This window comes from Aotus nancymaae, unplaced genomic scaffold, assembly GCF_030222135.1.
Source record: "Aotus nancymaae isolate 86718 unplaced genomic scaffold, 86718_ANA_hifiasm-v0.15.2.pri h1tg000012l, whole genome shotgun sequence".
Lineage (NCBI taxonomy): Eukaryota > Metazoa > Chordata > Mammalia > Primates > Aotidae > Aotus > Aotus nancymaae.
This window is the reverse complement of record NW_026988423.1, coordinates 16,787,738-16,812,741: the sequence shown is the minus strand read 5'-3', so window position 1 is coordinate 16,812,741 and position 25,004 is coordinate 16,787,738. Positions and strand designations below refer to the sequence as shown.

Below are 25,004 nucleotides of genomic sequence, written 5' to 3'. Positions count from 1 at the left end.
AATTTATCAATGAAGTTTGCCATCTTATATGGGCATGGTTCGTGGGGCTTCAAAACAATTAGAACGGCAACATCAAAGATCCTTGATCACAGGTTACCATGACAGATATAATAATTAAAAAGTTTAAAATACTGTAAGAATTGCCAAAATGTGACACAGAGACAGGAAGTGAGCACATGCTGTTGGAAAAATGGTGCCATCAACTTGCTTGACAGAAGGTTGCCACAAGCCTTCAATTTATAAAAAAGTACAATAAATCAAAATGTAATAAAGTGAGGTATGTCTTTAGTGTCTTCTTCAGATACTCTCACAAGTAGATGGCTCTCACTTCACACCCACACAGTAACAAGTATTGGTGAGGACATAGAGAAACTGGAATGCTTATCCACTATTGGTGGGAAGGTAAAATGGTGCAACCACTTTGAAAAATAATGTAGAAGTTTCTTTAAAAATTAAACACGATTTTACCCTATGACTCAGGGATTCCATTCCTAGGAATCCACTGAAGAGAAATAAAAACATATGTTCACAAAAAGAATCATATGTATTTACATATGTTCATAGTAGCATTATTCATAATAGCAAAAAACTGGCCAGGCGCAGTGGCTCATGCCTGTAATCCCAACACTTTGGGAGGCCAAGGCAGGTGGATCACGAGGTCAGGAGATTGAGACCATCCTGACTACCACAGTGAAAGCCCGTCTCTACTAAAAATACAAAACATTAGCCAGGCATAGTGGCATGTGCCTGTTGTCTCAGCTACTTGAGAGGCTCAGGCAGGAGAATCACTTAAACCTGGGAGGTAGAGGTTACAGTGAATCGAGATCATGTCACTGCACTCCAGCCTGGGTGACAGAGGGAGACTCCATCTCAAAAACAAATGTTAATCAACTGGTGAATGATAAACCAAGAGGTATACTGATATACTATTAAACTCTATTCAGCAATAAAAAAAGAATAAACTACTAATACATGCTACAACATAGATGAGTCTCAAAAACATTTTGTTTAGAGAAAGAAAGCAGATGCAAAAGACCACATATTTTATGATTCCATTTCTATAAAAGGTCTAGAAAATACAAATCTATAGATTTAAGCACTAGAACAGATTGCCCAGGGGCTGAAAGTGAAAGTAAGAATTTACTATAAATGAGCATGAGTGATCTTTTGGGAGTGATGGAAATTTCTAAAATTAGATGGTGGTAAAGACTGTATAATTCTGTAACTTTAACAAAAATCAAGAAATTGTACACTTAGAGCAGGTGAATTTTATGATGTGTAAAATGGCAAATTAAAGTGTTAAAAAGTGTCTATATGCTGGCACAGAGGAGAATGAAAGGAATATATTAATAAAAAATTCCTGCCTCTATATAGATTGTAAGTATCCTGTATTTATATTTAAGAAATATAAATTCCTCAAATGTTTGCTGCTGTGACGATCATCAGGGTGGCCATAGAATGGAAAAGGAATGCATCTAAAAACAAGGAATGGGAAAGCCCAAACAGCATTCTAGAAGGTGAGAATTGAAAGGAATGTTCAGTAATAGTGGCTAACTCAGAATGGCACAAGAAGAGGGTTTTAGAGAGGAGCAATAGTTGAAAATAGGCCTTTACTGAATTAAGAAGACGGTCAATGACTTAAGCAAGCCATTTCTGCCAGGCTCCAGAAAACTCTCCATGAGTCAGTGATATGAATAATGCTGAAAACAAGAAGACTAATTTAAAGTCTGTTTAGTGGGCTGAATGGTGGCCTTCCAAAAGATAAGTCTTTGTCCTAATCCCTGGAACCTATCAATGTGACCTTATTTGGAAAAAGGTCTCTGGAGGTATAATTAGGATGCTGAGATGAGATGAGATCATCCTGTATTATCTGAGTGGCCCTAAATCCAATGCCAACTGTCCTCTTAAGAGAAGAGAAAATACAGAGAGAGAAGAGAAGGCAACGTAAAGATGGAAGAAGAGATTGGAGTTATGCAATCAAAAACCACTAAACGCCTAGAGCCACAAGAACTGGAAAAGGCAAGGATGGATTCTTCCTTATAGTCTTTGGAGGGAACACACTGCCCTGCTGATACCCTGATTTCAGACTTGTTTCCAGAGCTGTGAGAGAATAAATTTGTTTTAATTCATCAATTTTGTGGTCATTAAAAATGGCAGCCCTGGGAAACTAATACAGTGTATAAAGAATATTTGGCCGGGTGTGGTGGCTCACACTTGTAATCCTAGCACTTTGGGAGGCCAAGGCGGGTGGATCACAAGGTCAGGAGTTCAAGACCAGCCTGACCAAGATGGTGAAACCCTGTCTAAAAAAAAAAAAAAAAAAAGAATAGTAGATGACCAGATGTTCTCTGAGAGAAGACAAGGAAAAGTTAGAACCGAAGTTAGAGTTTACTCAGTATGTTTAATCAGATACAGATTATATTTATTATTATTTGAAATGGAGTCTCACTCTGTCGCCCACACTGGAGTGTAGTGGCACAATCGCAGCTCACTGCAACTTCTACGTGCCAGGTTCAAGCAATTCTCCTGACTCGGCCTCCTGAGTAGCTGGGACTACAGGCACGCACCACCAAGCCCAGCTAATTTTTTTTATTATTTATTTTTAGTAGAGACAGGGTTTAACCATGTTGGCCAGGCTGGTCTCGAACTCCTGACCTCAAGTGATCCACTCGCCTCGGCCTTCCAGAATGCTGGGATTACAGGCATGAGCCACCACGCCCAGCCCTAAAATACTAATAAATGTTAGTAACTATGGCATAATATATACTTGGTCTTTGTCCCCATGTTGCCAGTTCCTGTCATAGAGCCCCTAAAACTGTAATTTCCTGAGTGATAGGAATATCTTTTGTTATTTATAATGAGCCCCTTATATAATGAGCTCCATGATGGATACTTAGGTGGGGTCCCTAAGTAACCTCAGGATGGGGCCAGTCACTACAAGGGCCAAAACGATTAGAGGACTAGAGAGTTGGAACTTTTAGCCCTACCCACTGACCTAAGGGAAAAGGGAGGGAGGTGTAGGCTGGAGATCCTGGAGATCAAGCTCTACAAAGACTCTTTTTTTCCTTTCCTTTTTCTCCCTGGACCCCTCTATCAAGACTCTTCAACAAGATTAAATAAGCTTCCAGTTGCTGAACTGTGCAAGTGCTGGGAGGGTGGTATGCCCAAAGAGGACACGGAAGCTCTGCACCACCCCACCTCATACCTTGCCCTAGCCATCTCTTCATCTGGTGTTCATCCATATGTATCCTTTGTAATATCCTTTATTTTTTTTATTTTTATTTTTTGTAATATCCTTTATAATAAACATAAGTGTTTCCCCAAGTTCTGTGAGTTGTCCTAGCAAGTTAATCAAACCCAAGGAAGAGGTCACAGGAACCAGTCTGTACCAGTCAGTTACAAGTATGAGAGGCCTACACTTTTGACAGGCATCTGAAATGGGTGCAGTCTTGTAGGACTGAGACAGGCAGACAGCACTGGAACTGAATTGAATTAGAAGAATTCACTGCAGAATTAATTGCTTGGTTGGTGTGTGGGGAAACCCTCTCTACTCTCTACCCCTGCCTCTACTCATCTGGTCACAGAAGTGGCACTGTGACTGTGTGACAGTACAGTACATAGGAAAAAAGTTTGTTTTCTTAATTTCAGTTTAAGAATAACATAAAAGCATCATCTATACAGCAGAAAACGAATAGGCTTAGGAGTCAGAATCTTGGTTCTAATTACAGTCCTAACACTACCTTATTAACTCAGGGCAAGTTACTTAACTCACTGAGCCTCAGCTTCTTCATGTAGAAAAATGGAAGTAAAAGCACTTAAATCATAAGGTGGTCATGAGAATTAAATGAGATAAAAGAGACACACTGAGTACTATACTACTCACATACCATCATAATATTAACAATTACTATTTTTAATTTTGCTCCTAAAGTTCGAGAGAACTCATGGGTGAATGAAAATCATCTATTTAACCCTGCTTTGTTAGAGTCATTATCAGCTTAAGCACATGTATCTGTTCACTACTATCCCTTTGCTGAACTCATACAAATAATCTATAGCCTTTACTAAATCCAGTAATATCTCAGGCTGGGCACAGTGGCTCACACCTGAAATCCCAGAACTTTGGGAGGCTAAGGCTGTAGAATTGCAAGGGTTCAAGACCAGCCTGGACAACAGAGCAAGACCTGGTCGCTTTAAAAAAATAAATAAAAAACAACAACGCCAGGCGCAGTGGCTCAAGCCTATAATCCCAGCACTTCGGGAGGCAGAGGCAGGCAGATCACCTGAGGTCAGGCATTCAAGACCAGCCTGACCGACATGGAGAAACCCTGTCTCTACTAAATATACAAAATTAGCCAGGTATGGTGGCGCATGTCTGTAATCCCAGCTACTCGGGAGGCTGAGGCAGGAGAATCGCTTGAACCCTGGAGGGAGAGGTTGCGGTAAGCCAAGATTATGCCATTGCACTCCTGCCTGGGCAATAAGAGCAAAAACTCCATCTCAAAAAAAAAAAAAAAAAAACCAACAAACAACAAAAACAAGGTTGAAAATTGGAGCCAGCAAGAAAAAAAAGTAAAAAGCAGTACCTCATAAACATTTTTGTGTTGTTTTCAAGTTGTTCGGCCTATGTAAATCATCTCCCTCTCTGTATTCCATTTCTCCTTATCCTCTCAACTCCTACTCACACATTAAATAATACAAGAAAACTACTGATGGATATATATCTTTCCCAGTTATACTTACTGTCTTATAACCGTGTCCATCCAAGAAGAATTCGCTTCGGGTACTTTTAAACATGCCAAAGCTGAAGCTTTTATGATGAAGTCATTGACAGAAATTTTGCTTCTCCCTTCTAAAATCTGGAAACACAAGAAACAATTGTAGTTTCTTTTTTTTAATTTTATTTTTTATTTTTATTTTAAGTTTCTACATATGTAGGATGTGCAAGTTTATTATATAGGTAAACATGTGCCATGGTGGTTTGCTGCACCTGTCAACCCATCACCTAGATATTAGGCCCCATGTGCATTAGCTATTTTTCCTAATGTTCTCCCTCCCCGGACAATTGTAGTTTCTTAAATTCTGTCACCAAAGAGTAAAACTGTATAATCCTAAGAAAAGGATGAGGAGAAAGATAATATACAAATACCCTGAGGTGGAAAAAATGAAACCAAACATCGGTTCTTTCATCTTTTTAACTGCAGACTCTTATAACTGTTTTCTGCCAAGCACTGCTTTAGCATATCCCATAAGTTATGGTATGTCATCATTTTCATCCATCTCTATAATACCAAAATTTGGTTGTTTGAAAAGATCAACCAAATGACAACCACAATGATAAATGTTTAGTTAGACTGATCAAGAAGAGGAGAGAAGACTCAAATTCCTAAAATTCAGAGTGAAATAGAGGACATTACTATCTACCTTACAGAAGTAAAAAGAATTATAGGGAATACTATGAATAACCATACAGACACAAGCTACCAAAACTGAACCAAGGAGAAATGAAAACTCTGAACAGACCTATAACTAACAAAGAGATTGAAATGGTAATTTAAAAAGTACCCACATAGAAAAAGTTACACCCAAATGGCTTCATCAGTATTCTACCAAACATTAAGGAAGAATTAATATCAATTCCTCACAAATTCTTTCAAAGAATAATCAGAGCAAGAAAAACTTCCCCACACATTCTATAAGGCTGGTATTAGCCTGATACCAAAACCAAAGACATTATGAAAAAAAACGAAACAAAACCTACACACTTATCTCTTATAAATATAGATATAAAATCCTCAACAAAACCCTAGCAAATAAAATACAACAATATATAAAAAGGATCATTCACCATGATCAAATGTGATTTATCCCGGGCTGGGTGTGGTGGCATGCACCTGTAATCCTGGCTACTCAGAAGGCTGAGGCAGGAGAATCACTTGAACCTGGGAGGCAGAGGTTGCAGTGAGCCAAGATCTCACCACTGCACTCTAGCCTGGTGACAGACCGAGACTCTGTCACAAAACAAAAAGTGATTTATCCCAAAAATGCAAATTTCTATTAACATCTGAAAATTAATTAATGTAGTAATGTCCTAATAGAGTACATGACAAAAAAACACATAACCATTTCAACAGACAACAGAAAAACCATTTGATAAAATTCAATACCCCTTTTCATGACCAAAACACTCTTACTAACTAGGAACAGGAGGGAACTTCCTCAACCTGATGATAAAACAGATCTAGGGAAACCTCACAACTATTTAATGGTCAAAGACTTATTCTCTCTAAGATCAAGAACAAAACGAGATGTCCACTCTTGCTAGGCTGCATCTATTCAACATTACGCTACAGGTGCCAGCCAGAGCAATTAGGCAAGAAAGGAAATAAAATGCATACAGATCAAAATGGAAAAAGTAAAATTATCTCTATTTGCAGATAACATTATCTTGTTTCTAGAAAATCTTAATATACTAAAAAACTGTAAGAACTAATCAATGACTTCAGCAAGTTTGCAGGATCCAAAGTCAATACAGATCCCATTCCACCAGATATAGGAAAAAAAAAGATCAACAGAGAAAAATCAATTATCTCTTTTCATTGTTCAGAGTCACAGATCTAATTCCTTTTCTACTCTTCCCCCCTTCTCACTAGTATACCTAACTAGCCTTAAAAAAAAAATCAACTATACTTTTATATAGTAGCAATGAACAATCTGAAAATGAAATTTAGAAAACAATTCAACTTAAGAGTAGTATCAAAAAGAATAAAATACCTAGGAATAAGTTTAACAAATGCAAATTTAGAGTGCATAATTTACACTCTGAAAAGACACTTTTTTGCATGGCAACACTTGCCAAATTGATCAGCAGATACAATGCAATCAATCCTTATCAAAATGTCAACTGGCTTCCTTGCAGAAATTTACAAGCTAATTCTAAAACTCATTTAGAATTGCAAGGGACTCAGACAAAATAATCTTGAGAAAAAAGAACAAAGATGACTCACATTTCTTGATTTTAAAACTATTACAAAGCTAAAGTAATCATGACTGTGGTACTGGCATAAGGATATACAGAGATTAATGGAATGGAATTAAGAATCTGGAAATACACTGAGCTCGGTGGCTCACGCCTGTAATCCTAGCACTTTAGGAGGCCAAGGTGGATGGATCACTTGAGGTCAGGAAACCAGCCTGGCCAACATGGTGAAACCCCATCTCTACTAAAAATACAAAAATTAGTCGGGCATGGCAGCACACGCCTATAATCCCAGCTACTCAGGAGGCTGAGGCATAAGAATTGCTTGAACCTGGGAGGCAGAGGCTGCAGTGAGCCAAGACCACACCACTGCATTTCAACCTAGGTGACAGAGTAAGACTCCATCTCAAAAAAAAAAAAGAATCTGGAAATAAAATTCTCACATACATGATTAACTTTGACAAGGATACCAAGACAATTCGATGGGGAAAGATGGTGCTGGGATGAAAGAATAAATGTCCATGTGCAAAACAATGAAGTTGGATTCCTATCTCACATCACCTACAAAAAATTAACTCAAAATAGAGCAAAGACCTAAATATAAGAATTAAAACTATAAAACTGTTACGAAGAAACATAGATATAAATCTTCATGACCTTAGACTAGGTAATAGTTTCTTAGATATAATACCAAAAGCACAAAAGAAAAAATAAATTGGACATAACCAATATTTAAAATCTTGTGCTTCACAGGACAAGACCAAGAAAGTAAAAAGACAATTCAAAGAATAGCAAAAAATTTTTGTAAATCATATATATAAGGAACTAGTACCTAGAGTATATAAAGAAATCTTAGGTACAATAATAAAAAGATAAATAATCCAATGAAAAAAATATACAAAGGATTGGAATAGACATCTCTATATTTATTTTCTACCATCAACTGGTATATTGTAACGAAATATATGGACAAAAATATAAATGTTTAGTGGAGAAAGACAAAATTTTTCTAACTTAGAAAGTTGGAAATTCCAGACCTTTTACCTTATTAAGTTCTTTCCGTAACAACAAAACTTCTCCCATATTTACATCGATAGAAAGGTAATAATGAGGTATGGTTTGCTTTGATTGCATTAATCGCTGTGCAATAACCTGAAACCAAAGAGATTAAAAAATCAATTATCTTGAGTTAAGACCTTATCTAATTCAGGGCTCTGTTTGTCTCTCACCTTACTCTCTGGTAATACTTACCTCAAGCATTATTATAACTGAAAGATGGAGGACTGCACCATACTGTAACACCTTCTAACAGAATTTTTTTGTTTTTTGAGATGGAGTCTCGCTCTGTTGGCCAGGCTGGAGTGCAGTGGCGTGATCTCGGTTTACCACAACCTCCACCTCCCAGGTTCAAGTTATTCTCCTGCCTCAGCCTCCCAAGTAGCTGGGACTACAGGCACACACGACCGTGCCCGGCTAATTTTTGTATTTTTAGTAGAGACAGGGTTTCACTATGTTGCCCAGGCTGGTCTCAAACTTCTGACTTCGTGATCTACCCGCCTCAGCCTCCCAAAGTGCTGGGATTACAGGCGTCAGCCACCACACCTGGCCCTTCTAACAGATTTAACTAGAATAAGGTGATCCAAGTATTCAGTTGGCCAAAACTTCCCTTAAAGTAATCATCTAATATTCCTAATTCAAAAAGCTTCTGTTAATGTGTTAAAACTATGGAAGCAACTAAACAACTAGAGTAAAGATGCCCCAATAGCTCTGATTCCAGATGATGGTAATTCTCTTACTCGACGAATGTTGCTGATTGGGATATCTGTGAATACACCTGTAGGAACTGGTGCCATTCCAGGACCTGGGGGAGGCACAACAGCTGCTGGAGCCTATAGGAGGAAAGAAAAAGCTCTTAGTAACTGTGGCTCAATCTTAGCATAAGTACCTGGGAAAGACTGCCAGTGACTTATGGTCTTTTTTTTTTTTTTTTTTTTTTTTTGAGACAGAGTCTTGCTCTGTCACCCAGGCTGGAATGCAGTGGCTCAATCATGCTTCACTGCAGCCTCAACCTCCTGACTCAAGCAATCCTCCCACCTCCGTCCCCTGAGTACCTGTGGCTACAGGTGCACGTCACCATGGCTGGCTAATTTATTTGTATGTTTAATAGAGACAGGAATTAGCCATATTGCCCTGGCTGGTCTCAAATGATTCACCCACCTGGGCTTCTCAAAGTGCTGGGGTTACAAGCATGAGCCACTATGCACAGCCTAAAAAATAAGCTTTATACAATAGCTATTTCTGTCCCCAGCAAGCAAAAGAGACTTCTGCTTATTTTAAGAGTTTTGTTTTTAATTTTTTTTTACTTAGAATTCTGAAATCATGTTTAAAATGTCATTTTTCTTTGTGTCAGAGTATGCTCAATGACTAGTTCATGTCAAAATAATTTTGGTTTTGCAAAATTATATCAAGAAGAGCGATTGAAGCATTCTTAAATTGCAAGGAATAATAAATTTAAATAAGCTAATCCATTATCCTAAACAATGTTAAAAAGCGGAGGCGGGGAGGGGTGTCTCCCCCCTCCCCTGCTGGGCACAATGGCTCACACCTGTAACCTCACCACTTTGGGAGGCAGAGATGAATAAATCACTTGAGGCCAGGAGTTTGTGACCAGCCTGGCCAACATGGTGAAACCCCTTCTCTACTAAACATACCAAAATTAGCCGAGTGTAGTGGCATGCACCTGTAGTGCCAACTACTTGGGAGACTGAGGCATGAGAATCGCCTGAATCCAGGAGGCAGAGGTTGCAATGAGCCAAGATCACGCCACTGCACTCCAGCATGAGCGACAGAGTAAGACTCTGTCTCAAAAACAAACAAACAAAAAAACCCAAACACCAAAAACAACTCATTCAACTGTACTTTAAAATATTTTGAAAAAGAAAAAAAGAACAAATCTTTTATTTCAGAGCAAACATTTGATTAGCTCAAAACATAATGTGGAATATATGTCAACATAATATATCATCTTTGATCTTGTATATATGTGATAGCACACAAATGTCTAAATACAGTTGGCCCTCCATATCCATAAGTTCTCCATCAGTGGATTCAACAAAAGGCAAATCAAAAATATTCAGAAAAAAAAAAAAAGAATGGTTGCATCTACAGTGCACAAGTACAGACTTTTTTTCCTCGTTACTAATCCCTAAGCAATAAGATATAACAACTATTTACATAGCATTTACCTTGTATTTAATATTATAAGTAATCTAGAAATGATTTAAAGTATTTGAGAGGATGTGGGTAAGTTATATACAAATACTACACTATTTTATATACATGAGTTAAGCATTTGTGAATTTTGGTATACAAGGGGGCTCTTGGAATCAACCCCTCATGGGTACTGAGGAATAAATGTATTATTAAGCCACTGAAATTAGAATAAAACAGTCTTGGTTGAGCTATTTCATTCATAAATAATGTATGAAATGGTCTAACAGGTTGCAGAGACACTGCAAAAAAAGTAAGAGCTACACGTAACTCACAGGAGCAGCTTTAGGAGGCACAAAAGAATCAATATCTTTCTTGGTGATTCTACCATCTGGTCCTGTCCCTGGAAAAGAGACATAAATGTCACATACATGATGGTGTACCATTGGTTCCCCAAGGAGATCAACATTGTGATCCTAAAGTGCAGACTCCTAAGGGTTTACTACCAAAAACATTCTGAAAGGATCACAGCCTTAACCCTACCCCTTAAGGTGCTCCCTGCAAATACCAGCTTTTGTCAATTATTAATTTAAACAACACAGAGTACCTGTGTGTGATTTGTAGTGGGTCTTTTCAACTATTGCAAATATTATGTATTTCTCTTTTAGAATTTTGTCCAAGTTCTATTTTATTTTTTTCATCTTCCTTATTTTTAAATTGGGAAATACTGGCATAAGGATAATGCGGAACACAGTTTATATCTCACCAAAAGGAAAACTAGCTGCCTCCACCTGGTTAGCTCCAAAAATCCATTCCTGAGCCCTGAAATAGATCTCATTTGGGTTCTGGATTTATGTGACCATAAGGAATTCCTTTTGTACAGAATAGACAGGTATAACAACAATTATTTTGACAAATAAGTCAATTTTTTCACCCCAAAACAGCATAAATAACTCTTAATTGCAATTATCCCATCTTTAGAATCATTCATTCCTTATGTGGTCTCCATGATCCACAGCTTCTTCACAGCAGCCAAAGCTCTAAACTGGCCCATGTTAAAGGAAATGAAGGAAAAAGGTGCAATATCACACATGAGGAAGGATCTTCAAAGCTCTCTCAGTAGATTTAGTTTTACTTATATTCAACTTCCTCCCTCCTACAACCTCTTAGGTTTAATTTTGGTCCCAAGTAGATAATCTTGACCTTTAATTCTAAGGAGATTCAGAATTTAGTTATTATTCTAGAATACCTTTTACACTGGCCCACTTCTAAGAAAAAATTTGATCAAATTAATTCATCTTCCCCCAAGGCAGACTTTAAAAAGGACTCTTGTGTGCAGTTCTTCCCCATTCCTTTCCTTCATTATGAAAACTGAGCTGGCTAGGATTGTATTTATCCTAAACAGGAGCTCTAGAACAGAGGTGGCAGTACTCCTGCAGATTTCCTTCTTTATAAAAGACAGAAACTATAACCTCCCCTAATAACCAAAGCTGATCTAGACACTGCAGCCCCTCAAGAGGAGGAAATCTACAGTACCACCTGCCTTATGCTAAGCTTCAGCCACTCACAAGAATTCCCTGACTTGGGAGTTAGCTGAAACCTTTTTTTTTTTTTTTTGAGACGGAGTTTCACTCTAGTTGCCCAGGCTAGAGTGCAATGGGACAATCTCAGCTCACCACAACCTCCGCTTCCCAAGTGCAAGCAATTCTCCTTCCTCAGACTCCCAATTAGCTGGGATTACAGGCATGTGCTACTACACCTGGCAAATTTTGTATTTTTTTTTTTTTTTAGTAGAAACAGGGTTTCTCCATGTTGATCTGGCTGGTGTCGAACTCCTGACCTCAGGTGATCCACCTGCCTTGGCTTCCCAAAGTGCTGGGATTACAGGTGTAAGCCATGGCGCCCAGCCTAGTTGAAACCTTTTAAACCCTTTTTCCTATCTCTCTTAGGCAGCACCACAGGCCATCATAAAGCAATATGGTATAAAAGGAAGAATACTAGACTAAGGGTTAAAAAACATAGAGATCTTGTCAAAGATAAACCAGACAAATGTTTCATCCATTTCCATAGAGCAACCAAAATGATCTGTTACAAACACAATCATTTTATTTCACTTCCTTGCTTAAATTTCTCAATGGCTTCCTACTGTACTTTAAATAACATTCAAACTCTTTTTTTTTTTTTTGAGATGGAGTCTGGCTCAGTAGCCCAGGTTGGAGTGTAGTGGCGTGATCGCAGCTCACTGCAACCTCCGACTCCCAGGTCCTGCTTCAAGCAATTCTCCTACCTCTGCCTCCCAAGTAGCTGGGATTACGGGCACGAGCCACCATGCCCAGCTAATTTTTGTATTTTTTAGTAGAGACGGGGTTTCACCATGTTGGCCAGTGATCCACCCGCCTCGACCTCCCAAAGTGCTAGGATTACAGGCGTGAGCCACCACACCCGGCCCTCAAATTCTTTACATAATCTATAAGGTCTTTTATGTTCTCATCCCTGTTTCTTTCCAAATATCATCTCCTACTAGACTCTTTGCTCATTATGCTTCATTAACACTGGCCTCTTATGTTCCTCAGACATGCTAAACTCTTTCCCATTTCACACTGTGTATAGCTAGTCTCTCTGCCCAAAATGATCTTTCCCTAGTTCTTCACATGATTGGCTAAAGTTGCCTCCCTCTCATCTTTCAGATCAAATCAAATGTCACCTCATCAAAAAGATCTCCCAATCACCCTGTCTAAAAGTAGTCATGACTGCACTTGTATCCATCCACCCTTTCACTCGCTAGTATATCACTGAGTTTCTTTCTTAGCAATTAAATCTTAATTAATAATAAAAATATTATCATTATAATACCTAGATACGCTTTGTCTGTACAGGCACTGTTTAACTTATTTAAACCTTGCAACTGTTAAACCTGTTGTTTTTATACACAAACAAACAGTGACACAAAAGGTGACACAGTTAATATAGGGAAGAGCTGAGGTTCATACCCAAGCATTCCAACTACAGAGCTCACACTCTTAACTATGCTGTACTCCCTTTCTGTTCATTTAATCCTTTTGTTGGTCACATAAGCAACTGAAACTGAAATCTTATCCATCTGATGAATAAGTGTCTGATTTGTAGATAATACTTGAGGAATATTTGTTTAAATAATAATAAATGAATCACCTAAAATCACCTAACTCTGCCCGTATAGTAAGAAAAGTGGGATTTTCTTTCTTTTTTTTTCTTAACCCTCCTGTCAGCTCATACCCAAAGGACTTTCCACTTATATCTTTAGTAAGGTAACCAGTATTCCTAAATATCAAATAAATGGTCCTTCTTTGCTTGTCTAAACTCTTCAGAAATAATTATTAACCCAGTCCTTCCTCCCTTTAAAAGTTATTCCAACTTGCAAATATGTAGGGCATACTTGGGGGAAAAAAAAGAAAAAAAGAATTAGAAAAAGAAAAAGTTATTCCAACTTATACTGCTGTCCCTGATTCTAATCATATATACATAAATAGCAATATACTTTCATAGCAACATACTGAAATAGCATGATGGAAAAAAAAAGTCTTCCAATATTACAAGAATCTATGAGGTTCAAAAAATTTACAACATTCTAGTATTGTGTCTTGGGATTGGCTTGCCTTCTAATTACAAAACAGCAAATTGCAGATAAGAGATAACCACCACTGAGTACCCATAACTAGACAATTGGGGAAATAAGCATATTTTTCTTTAGTAATTATAGATGGCAAAGCATCAAAATAGAAGGCAGCACAGGGTAGTGTGAAGAAAACAGGCTTTAGAGTTAAACAAATCTAGAGTCACACTGCAACTTTACTATTTAACAGGAAGGAAGAACCCTGAAGAGTCTGAGTCTGTTTTCTTATCCAAAAAATAGGGAATAATAATTCTTACTTCAAGAGGTGTTATGTACATTAAGTATGGTGAGTTAAATGACCGGCACATAGTACCAGCCATCAAACCAAATTCCAAAAATAGTAACTTTCCCCCTTTTCCAAGTAAGTATCTTAGTTATCCTATACTGAATTTTAGCTTAAGTTTAATTTAACAACACTTATTTAAGTGCCAGGCAATAACATCAATATGAATGGCAACTGACATGTATTGAGTACTTATATGCTAGATACAGTTCTAAGCACTTCACCTGTTACAGCTCATTTAACTCTCACAATCTATACAATGTACAGTACCTCAGTTTTACAGATAGAAAAGTAATTGACAGAAGGACATACAATTTAAGTAATTCACTGGAAAACATATTACACAGAAAATTATTACATAATTATTACATTAAAAAAAATACTACATAGAAAAAGAGCCAGGATTAAACACTAGGTGGTCTGATTCCAGGCCCCATGCTCTTATCACAAAGCCATACTTTTTCTTTGGGGAGAGACAGATAAGTAAAGTGTTTTCCCTTGCCTTTAGGGAGCTCTAGTTCTGTTTTATATGAAGTTAACTATTTTAAGTCATTCCAAGTAACTCCAATTTCAAGTTTTGTTTTGCTTTGCTTATTGCTAGTCAACCTAGCACTAACAGAGGTTTCTTCTTATTACACAATCAAGTCCCATAACCCAATTTTGCTGAATAAGTACATACACTTTCACCAAACAATTAAGCAGTTTCTATGTATAGAAGAGAAAAAAAAAGGTATCTAAAGTGTACAGGTAAATTTTAGGCAGACTAAATAAAGCACAGAAAAAGTTTCCCTATTCTGTGGTGGCAACAAAAGAACTATTTCTCCTTTCAGATATAATTATTAATGATTATCCCTACTATCCCAGTTAAAAGTACGGCTATATACAGTTGTACTTGCAAGTCTTAAGGAGGAAATTCAACTAAATTTTAACTTTACAGTTCCATTCCATAGAAACAGATTTACCTTTTACTTGTGTAAGATCAATCCCTTTCTCTACTGCCATCTTCTTTGCAAGAGGGCTAACAAACACCCTTCCCTTTGGTCCAGCAGGAGTAGCTGGGCAGGGTGCTGAAGGTGTAGGAGCTAAAGGCTGGGGAGTCGGAGGAACAGTGGCCACCTTTTGAAAAAAAATTACAAATTGTTTTAATTCACCACTTCAAAGACTGGTCTGAAAGATTAAAAGTTTACATCTTATTAATAAATTAAAACTGTTTTAATTAAATATTAATAAACTTTATCTTTTTTCCAAAGATCATAATGTACTTTTCTCCTGCTTAACCAATGTAATGTAGTAATATGAACAGCAAGAACAATATACTTCTATGTCAAAGACAGAACAAAGTTACCTTACTCCATAACAACATGAAGCAGCACAGAATTAAAAACTGCCAATCAGTGTATAGTATTCTACGGCCTTTCTTCACTTTAATCTCTTATCACTTCTTTATTCTCATTCTTTTACATAACCAACATGATTTTTGTTTTTAATTAACCTAATTTCTTTCTTGTTTTTTTTTTTGAGAGGGAGTCTCTGTCGCCCAGGCTGGAGTGCAGTGGCACAATCTCGACTCACTACAAGCTCCGCCTTCCAGGTTCAAGCAATTCTGCGTCAGCCTCCCAAGTAGCTGGGATTACAGGTGTGCACACAACCACACCCAGCTAATTTTTTGTATTTTAAGTAGAGACCAGGTTTCACCATGTTGACCAGGCTGGTCTTGAACTCCTGACCTCAAGTGATCTACCCAACTCGGCCTGCTAAAGTGCTAGGATTACAGGTGTGAGCCACCACTCCCAACCAGCTAATTTCAAATTATAAAATTATGCTAGAAGATCCCATGTTGAAAAGCATCTTCAGAAATACAGCGACAATGCTACTTGCCAGCTTCCCATGAATGTACAGTAGGCAGAAATCAAGTTTTCTCTGGTAGAAATGTTTACCTAGTTTAAACTCACATTACTCTAGCATCTGCAGAAGCTTCATTGTCACTGTTATCTATAGTTGGAGTTAATACATGTTCATGTTATATAGTGTATAAAGTATTTGGTAATATTAAAAATTCTTTATTTAAAAATTTTTTTTCCTAAATATTTTGCCCTCATGGATTTTATTTATTTTTTAATATAAAAAATTATATGCAAAACAAGTCATGTCAAGGTTCCATTGTATCACAAATATATGCTTGACCTACTACATCAATATCAAGAAGATTTAAAGTGACAGAGATTATTCAGTATATTTGATTAAAAAAATGGGCAATGAAGTGAGTTATGATTGCACCACTGTACTCCAGCCTGGGCGACAGGGTGAGACCTTGCCTCTTAAAAAAAAGAAAAGGGTGGGGCAATGAAGCCCTACTTTCCACAAGCACGATATCTATATCTAAAGCAGGAAGAAAACATGTCACTTAGCTTTGTTCTCAGCAGGACTCTAGAAAACAGGAAAAAAAAAAAGCTACAAGGCCCAAACTATCGACCATTAGGTGAACGATACAGTACAACACATACTATAGGTGAACGATACAGTACAACACATACTATAGGTGCAAACATTAATAAACTGTCTCCCTCCTCAATCATAGAATCTTGGAGCTGGAAGGAGCCTAGGATATCATCTAACCAAAACTCCTTAATTTAGAGATGAACAAGGTAAGTGTTTCCTGAATTCTAGAAGCATACCTACCGGGGGTGGGGTAGGTGGTGGTGCTTGTGGTTTTAAATCTGTCACTTCAGTTGGCCTATAGTCGGCAAATGCGGATATATCTGCCTCTTTTTCTACAATGATACAGAGTGGGGTTCCCAGAGGGACATCTCTTGTGCCTTCAGGGACCAGGATTTTTGCCAGATAACCTTCTTCCTGTACTTCAAAACCTTAAATAGAAAGAAAAAACATTATGGAACTTAAGGGAATCCACTATCCCTCCAAACTCACAGCACAGTTTTAAGTAAAATGATTTTTCTCATTCAAGCTAGCTATATAACCTTTTTTGCAACCTATTTAACCTCTGTGTCTTGGTTTCTTTACCAACAATATGGCAATAATAATAGCTCCAACCTCACAGGGATGTTATACATTTAAATGGATTAATATTTTTCAAGTTCTTAGAAATAATATCTGGCACAAAATAGCACCTGGTACAAAGTAAATTCCAAATAAACATCTGTTCAATAAAACTATGAAAGATTACAGACAGTGGTTAGTTCTAAAAGTTATTTAAAAATCTCCAAGGGCAGCCTCACAGGACTCTATGATGGTGTCAGCTATATTGCTAAAGCTAAGAACTACATACATGACAAATTAAGGAAGCCACCAAGCTAGATACTAATGTTGGATTTCAGGCCTAAAAGCATCTTTGGAGCTTTTCAAAGAGTTATACTTGATATTATACCAAATATTTCATTGTGAAGAACTACCTATTTACTGGGATATCTATGGTGTTGACAACTTATATTTATTCAGGTACTGCCTTCCTTGCAAAGAACTCAAACATTTAGGATAGAAAAAGTAAAAAGAAGCCATTGGCTTTCTGTACTGTTGTGCCTCTCCTTGATGAACACATCTTGGATGAATCCTTCCATTTCCCTACCAAGAATACCCTATAAAAAATACATTTAGGCCGGGAGCAGTGGCTCACGCTTATAATACCAGCACTTTGGGAGGCCGAGGAGGACGGATCACCTGAGGTCGGGAGTTCGAGACCAATCTGGCCAACATGGTGAAACCCCATCTCTACTAAAAATGCAAAAAATTAGCTGGGCGTGGTGGCACACACCTGTAATCCCACCTACTCGGGAGGTTGAGACATGAGAATTGCTTGAACCTAGGAGGCAGAGGTTGCAGTGAGCCAAGATCCCACCACTGCACTCCAGCCTGGGTGACAGAGCAAAACTCTGTCTCAAAAAAATAAATAAATAAATGCAGAGAGAAGAAATTCATAATACCTATAAAAATCTATTAAAAAATCATAAATACATGATTGTCTATATGGATTTTATTTTTTAGCCTAAAAATGAGTTAAAAAGGAGACGTGGACATATGACATATTTGAACATACATATATTACATACATACGTTCTATCAGTCATTCTCAAACTATGAAAACAACCTCAACCCTGGTTTTAGTTTCCCTCAAAGACATATTAAATTCTTTGCTATTATCCTGCCATGGAAATGATTTTCTTTTTTTTTTTTTTTTTTGAGACGGAGTTTCGCTCTCGTTACCCAGGCTGGAGTGCAATGGCGCGATCTCGGCTCACCGCAACCTCCGCCTCCCGGGTTCAGGCAATTCTCCTGCCTCAGCCTCCTGAGTAGCTGGGATTACAGGCACGCGCCACCACGCCCAGCTAATTTTTTGTATTAGTAGAGACGGGGTTTCACCATGTTGACCAGGATGGTCTCGATCTCTTGACCTCGTGATCCACCCACCTCGGCCTCCCAAAGTGCTGGGATTACAGGCTTGAGCCACCGCATGGAAATGATTTTCTGTCTCTTCTTTCCTTCCTTTGCTCAGTTTAGACAGCAGCAGTTCTGATATAGCTTCTCAGTAACATAATAAGGACAAGAAGCAAACTTGGGCCTAAAAATAATCTGTGAATTGACAATGATTGATTGCCTTTGATTCAATGAGTACAGGATGGAACTGACAAATCTGACTATGCATATTTTTGTTATAAATTATCCTGGGCCAGGCACAGTGGCTCATGCTTGGAGTCCCAGCACTTTGGGAGGCCAAGCTAGGAGGATCGCTTGAGCCAGGAGTTCAAAACCAGCGTGGGCAACAAAGTGAGACACCATCTCTAACAAAAAAAATTTTTTAATCAGCTGTATGTGGTGGTTCAGGCCTGTAGTCCTAGGTACTTGGGAGGCTAAAGCAGGAGGATCGTTTGGGTATGAGCCCAGGAGGTGGAGGCTACAGTGAGCTATGATCTTGCAACAGAATAAGACCCTGCCTCAAAAGCAAATAAACAAACAAACAAATAAAAACTTAAGGATAAACGTAACTAAATAAAAACGAAATATTCTATCCCAGAAAATGAATCCTAAGAATTATAAAGTTTTCATATTATCACTCACTCATTATAGGAAAGAATGGCAATCCTCTTCCTCATTGGGAAACTCAGTGCCTCAACCATTAAGAGCTGAAGAAATCTCACCTATAGTGGCTTTGTCAGTCTCTATCTCTGCCAGTAAGTCTCCTTCACTTAGCTTCTCACCCACTTTTTTTTCCCATCTCTGAACTGTGCCCATGGTCATGGTGGGAGAGAGGGCAGGAAGAAGTACCTATAGAAACAAACACGTATTATTGCTTAATACTAAGAAGACTTGTACACAATAACAGTCAGGCAGGCTTATACAGTTTCACAGAATAATGGTGACTATGATCATCCAAATACTCAACACAGCAAAAGCTTAGCACCTCAACAGCTTCCCAGCAGGAGTTCAAGACCAGCCTGGCAAACATGGCGAAACCCTATCTCTACTAAAAATACAAAATTAGCTGGGCGTGGTGGTGTGCGCCTGTATTCCCAGCTACTTGGGAGGCTGAGGCAGGAGAATCCCTTGAACCCAGGAGGCAGAGGTTGCAGTGAGCTGAAATTGCGCCACTGCACGCTCCAGCCTAGGGCAATGGAGTAAGAGCCCGTCTCAAAAAATTTTTTTTAAATGAGGAAAAAAAGCCCTGTTTTTATAATAGTCATTTCCATCTCAATAAAATTCAAACATCAGAATGCCTATCTAAATTTAAAATTGCTTTACTATTTATACGGCTTGTGTGTCCACTGAATTTGGTTATTTAGATATTATGGATTTCATTTGCTATCCTCTTTGTCTTTTGTATCTGATTAGCAACAGCATTATGCTGAGAGGAAAATAATTTCAACTGAAGATGTTTCCAGAGAGGGGGAAAAAGACAAGTCTTAGAAAAAAAAATTTTAAGTGCTTTTTGTGTTCAGAATTTGCCATCTTGATCTGCTTCTTAACAAACAGTGAAGCCAATGATTTCTATATAATATCTTAAAGGATAATTAAGATAAAGCCCTAACACATGCACACAAAGCTACAGACATAAAATAGAGAAAAATTAAGTCAGTCTTATATCATGAGATAGAATTTGATGAACAGCATGTAATACATGTGTGAATTGAATACCAGGTAAAAATCCTAAGTTATTGTTACTAACAGACCACAGAGTAGAACATTATTTCCAAAGAAGTGATTTCTATACAAAAATCTCTACAAATAAACTAGATTATGGAAAAATTCTAGTCAGAATTATTTAGAAAAGGATGGCTGGATTTTTAGCCACTTAATTCTTGTCAGTTTTCTCATTTATTAATACTATTGTACTACTTCACTCACTCTTGGAAAACAGATCACCACATGTCAAAAGAACACCCCTCAAAAAAAGAAATATGATCCCCAATGTTAGAGATGGGGTCTGGTGGAAGGTGTCGGGGTATTGGAGGAGGATCCTTCATGAATGGCTTGGTGCATCCCTCACAGTAATGAGTTAAGGGGAAATCTGATTGTTATAAAGAGCCTGGTACCCACTCCCCTCTGTCTCTTGCTTCCTCTCTCATTATGTGACACACCAGCTTCCCCTTCCCCTATGATTGTAAGCTTCCTGAGGCCACAAGAGAAACAGATGCTGGTGCCACGCTTCTTGTATAGCCTGCAGAACCATGAGCCAAATAATTTTTTTTTCTTCTTTTTTTTTTATTTTAAAAATGAGGTTTCACCACGTTGGTCAGGCTGGTCTTGAACTCCCGACCTCAGGTGATCTGCCCGCCTTGGCCTCCAAAGTGCTTGGATTACAGGCGTGAGCCACCACACCCAGCCACTTTTTTTCTTTATAAATTACCCAGCCCCAGATATTTATGCCAACATAAAACAGACTAACACAGCCTACTATAAACTCTAATTACACAGGGAGTAGATATGAGTAAAAATCATCCTCAAAATCTATAATGTAGTGTTCCTGAACGAAAAGTGCCACACACTACCCTGTGTACTACACTGAGGCTGAGAAAGGTTACAGGAACTGTTCAAGTTCTTATACCTGGAAATAACAACCAGGAAGAAAAGTTGTCAATTTTCATGTTTAAAGCTCTGTATACTCCCAAATGACAAGCATTAACCACATTTAATGTCAGTTTCCAAGATGTAGTAGCCATCTACGAAAAAAAGTAAGTAAGTAATAAATCATCTACAGCAAACACTCAGAGGCTGAGCCTCACCTGCATGTGAGCGGGATATGAGCTTCCAGGAGCCTGAGCGGAAGGTGTAGGTGGTGAAGCAGTGGCAGCAGGGGTTGGTGCTGCGGCCGCTTGTGGGGTGGCTGCTGCTGAGGAATCCAACGTATAATTTTTAAAGGCCTCAATATCCTCAGGCCTAAGAAAGAGAAAGAATACATAAATATAATGAATAGGCAGATTCAGCCCTCACAAAAATAGTCTTAAAAAAAGTCTTTAACTCCTAATTCTCAATTCTGGGTTAAAATACTCCACCAAGCAATGAAGTTCCACAAATTATGAGGGTACTACTCACTTGCCAACTGTGATACAGATGATCGCTCCAATGGGAACATCCCTGGTACCTTCAGCAACAAGAATCTTTGCCATATAACACTCCTCCAGGCTCTCAAATCCAACAGTGGCTTTATCAGTTTCAACCTTTTAACACAAAAAGCAGCAGCTTAGGTTCATACTGTTGGTATGCAGTTTATTAGCTTGTGTCTAGAATTTTTCGTTTTTTTTTAAGACGGGGTTTCACCATGTTGGTTAGGCTAGTCTTGAACTCCCGACCTCAGGTGATCCGCCTGCCTTGACCTCCAAAGTGTTTGGATTACAGGCGTGAGCCACCACGCCGGGCCTAGAATTTTCCTTTTAGACAGAGTCTCACTCTGTCACCCAGGCTGGAGTGCAGTGGCGCAATCTCGGCTCACTGCAACCTCCCCGCTGGGCTCCCTGGTTCAAGCCATTCTCCTGCCTCAGCCTCCAGAGGAGTAGCTGGGATTACAGGCACAGGCCGCCAGGCCCAGCTATTTTTTGTATTTTTAGCAGAGATGGGAGTTTCACCACATTGATCAGCCTGGCCTTTGTGTCTAGAATTATACAGTTCACGTGAATATAAGGCCACTAGGACAGATTTGAAAGAAGGAATTACTTTAGAAACACCTTGGCTAAACATCAGTTTGGCCAGCTGCCGGTAACTCATCTAACCAATCTTGTCTAACACCAAGCTGTGAAAAACACTTAAGTTTCTTAAGCAAAGGGGTAACTACACATCCAGAAAGTCAATGTTCAGTCAATTCAGCAAAGTCAGTCTCTTCAAACTCATCTCCTTTATTTTAAAACAACTTACCTCTGCAATTAGGTCGCCTTCATTGATTTTGTCCCCCTCTTTTTTTTCCCAACGGGCTATGGTGCCTGCCTGCATTGTGGGGGAAAGAGAAGGCAATGGAACCTGGAAGAAAAAAGAAGAAACATTAAATGTTTAAAGGGCTACCTAACTCTCGGTCTAGCTTAAGATTTCATTTAATTCAATTTCATGCCACGAGTTTATCCAGTTCCATTACACACTAGGAACTAGGGATACAAAGGGATTTGCTGCCCACGAGATACTTTCCAATGACAGGCTTTCTCCTCCACAGTCCTGTGGGTGTGACAAGGCATGAACCTCAGCAGATATTTTGCATACAGCCCCAGTCTTGAAGTTCTCCTTTCAATGGAATAGATCATGAGAGGGAAGCTAAGGAGCTACAGCAAAGCTGACTATTGGACAAAGGGCGAAAGCAGATACTGGGAATGGTTGGAGGATCACTGAGGCCTCTCAAGGAGGATCCTGCAGGCATCCAGTCGGCTCTGAAGGACGGGTCGTCCCGAGAAGGACCGGTCGAGGGCTCACCTTCTGATGCGGGGGAAGACTGTAACAGCGGCGGCCGGGCGACCCCAAAAGCTGCAGTAGTAAGCGGTTCCGCGGCATGGCCCCAGAGCTGGGGGTCCAGCCACACAGTGTCCGGACCCCGCCATACCCTGTGGTCACGCTACTGCGACGAGCCGGAGCCGGGCCAGATCGCGAGGTCACGCGTGGAGATCCGGGTCCCTCCCGCAAGGCCGTCCACCGAGCCCCGAGTCCCGTCCGTGGGGCTACATTGTGGGCGGGTCGCGCACAGACGCGCCACATAGTGCCACCAACCCCCCACACCCCAAAACCAACGCCGTCTCCGAAGTGACCTCTCCAAGAGCGGCACGGCGTTGCCGTCAGCCACGCCGCACAGCCGCACGGTGTCGTAAAATGGGCCCCGCAGGTTTATTCCACCCCCTCCCCAGGCCAGAAATGGGCTACACCCACGCCCTTCCTCTCTGGAGTGGGGATAAGGAGCACCCGCGGGATACGGGCGTTCCAGCAGGGCCTGTGCGGGCGCAAGTTTGGGAGAAATAACAAACGGAAAGGGGTGGAAAGTGTTGGGGTCCTAGGGGAGGCATCCGGTCGGGCCCAAGAGACTGGAAGGGTACGACCGAGAGGGAGGGGTCTAAAAAGTGGCAAAGACGCGGGCTAATCGCGGCGGAGTGGCCAGAGAGTCTGGGCCGAGGGGCGTGGCCCAGCTTTGAGGAAAAGCTGGAAGTGAGCGGGGAACTGGCTGGGCAGTGGGAGCCTCAGGCCAAAGGGCAGGGGTCTTGGAGCCCTGGGGTGGTGAAGGAGCGAGGAACCGCCTGCGGGGGAATCGAGGGGTGCAGCGTGGTGACCTCTACTTCCGCGCATCGGAATGAGAACGGACTGGGCCCCACCGGGTGCAGGCTGTACTGGGTTACAAAGATTTCGTTTCAGGTTTGTACCCAACCAGAATGTGAAATGAACGGGTGTTCCAGCCAAGTGGTACGTAAGGCAGCCCAGAAAAGATAGATTGCCACATTCGTGTATACTGTAGCAAGATTAAGCATATTCCCTGTATGAAAATATAGGTTACAAAACATGTTTCTGTTACCCCTAATACCATAGAATTCTATTAAGTAACCAAAAGCATTATGTTTCATATGTTTCCTACCAAAACTTAACTGTAAGCCGTTGAGGGCAGGAAGTGTGTCTGGGTGGTTCTTCCATGTCGCCCCAGAGCTTAGTATACAGTAATTAGCGGTGGCTGAATGTATGTCTTTTGAGTTAATGAACAGAAAGTCATCTAGACATTTTGTTAGGTTTGCTTCTCTTGTAAGGTTATCTTTTAATTAGAAAACATATCAATTGGCCGGGTGTAGTGGCTCATGCCTGTAATCCAAGCACTTTGGAGGCCAAGGCGGGCGGATCACCTGAGGTCGGGAGTTCAAGACCAGCTTGACCAACATGGTGAAACCCTGTCTTTAAAAAAAAGAAAAAAGAAAAAAAGAACAGCTGCCTAATAGAATAATATGTAGGCCTCAGTGTTCCCCGGTGTTACTGCGCTCTCAGATGTTCTTTACCTTAGGCCTGCTGTGGCTGCTTGATTTCTAATTAACTGCACCAATAATATAGTTTAGTTCGGTGTATAAACTTCAGTGCACTGTGAGCCAATCAAGCTTATAATTATTTAGCTAGAATTAACAAAGGTCTTCCCCTGGCCATCTTGACACATACACCACCATGCCCAGCTAATTTTGTATTTTTAGTAGAGATGGGGGTTTCATCACATTAGCCAGGCTGATCTCGAACTCCCGACCTCAGGTGATCCACCCACCTGGGCCTCCCAAAGTGCTGGGATTACAGGCGTGAGCCTCCGCGCCGGCCAGGACTTATAAATTATTGGTTTTTTTTCTTTCCCCTCTTAATGACTTTCTTTTAACAGCAAGGACTTATAAATTATTATAAATATATTTTTGAATTGGCTAAACTATGTCGCTGCTTCTGCTGCA

General features: G+C 39.7%; 1 protein-coding gene across 2 annotated transcripts in view; it reads right to left on the bottom strand.

The window, feature by feature from the left end:
- The window catches only part of DLAT (dihydrolipoamide S-acetyltransferase), a 32,231-nt gene extending 8,862 nt beyond the window's left edge, over positions 1 to 23,369 (bottom strand). The window contains exons 1-11 of one of the 2 annotated variants that reach the window (XM_021671126.2): positions 23,026 to 23,369; positions 22,483 to 22,584; positions 21,667 to 21,791; positions 21,357 to 21,510; positions 19,275 to 19,401; positions 16,804 to 16,991; positions 15,087 to 15,240; positions 10,525 to 10,592; positions 8,776 to 8,868; positions 8,024 to 8,131; positions 4,744 to 4,859 (exon numbers count right to left, since the gene is read on the bottom strand). In XM_021671126.2, the coding sequence (XP_021526801.2) occupies positions 4,744 to 4,859; positions 8,024 to 8,131; positions 8,776 to 8,868; positions 10,525 to 10,592; positions 15,087 to 15,240; positions 16,804 to 16,991; positions 19,275 to 19,401; positions 21,357 to 21,510; positions 21,667 to 21,791; positions 22,483 to 22,584; positions 23,026 to 23,304 (1,514 nt within the window). In that variant the 5' untranslated portion in view covers positions 23,305 to 23,369. The remainder of the gene's footprint in view (positions 1 to 4,743; positions 4,860 to 8,023; positions 8,132 to 8,775; positions 8,869 to 10,524; positions 10,593 to 15,086; positions 15,241 to 16,803; positions 16,992 to 19,274; positions 19,402 to 21,356; positions 21,511 to 21,666; positions 21,792 to 22,482; positions 22,585 to 23,025) is intronic. The other variant, XM_064375409.1, reaches the window with a different exon arrangement.
- Positions 23,370 to 25,004: the final 1,635 nt, after the last annotated feature.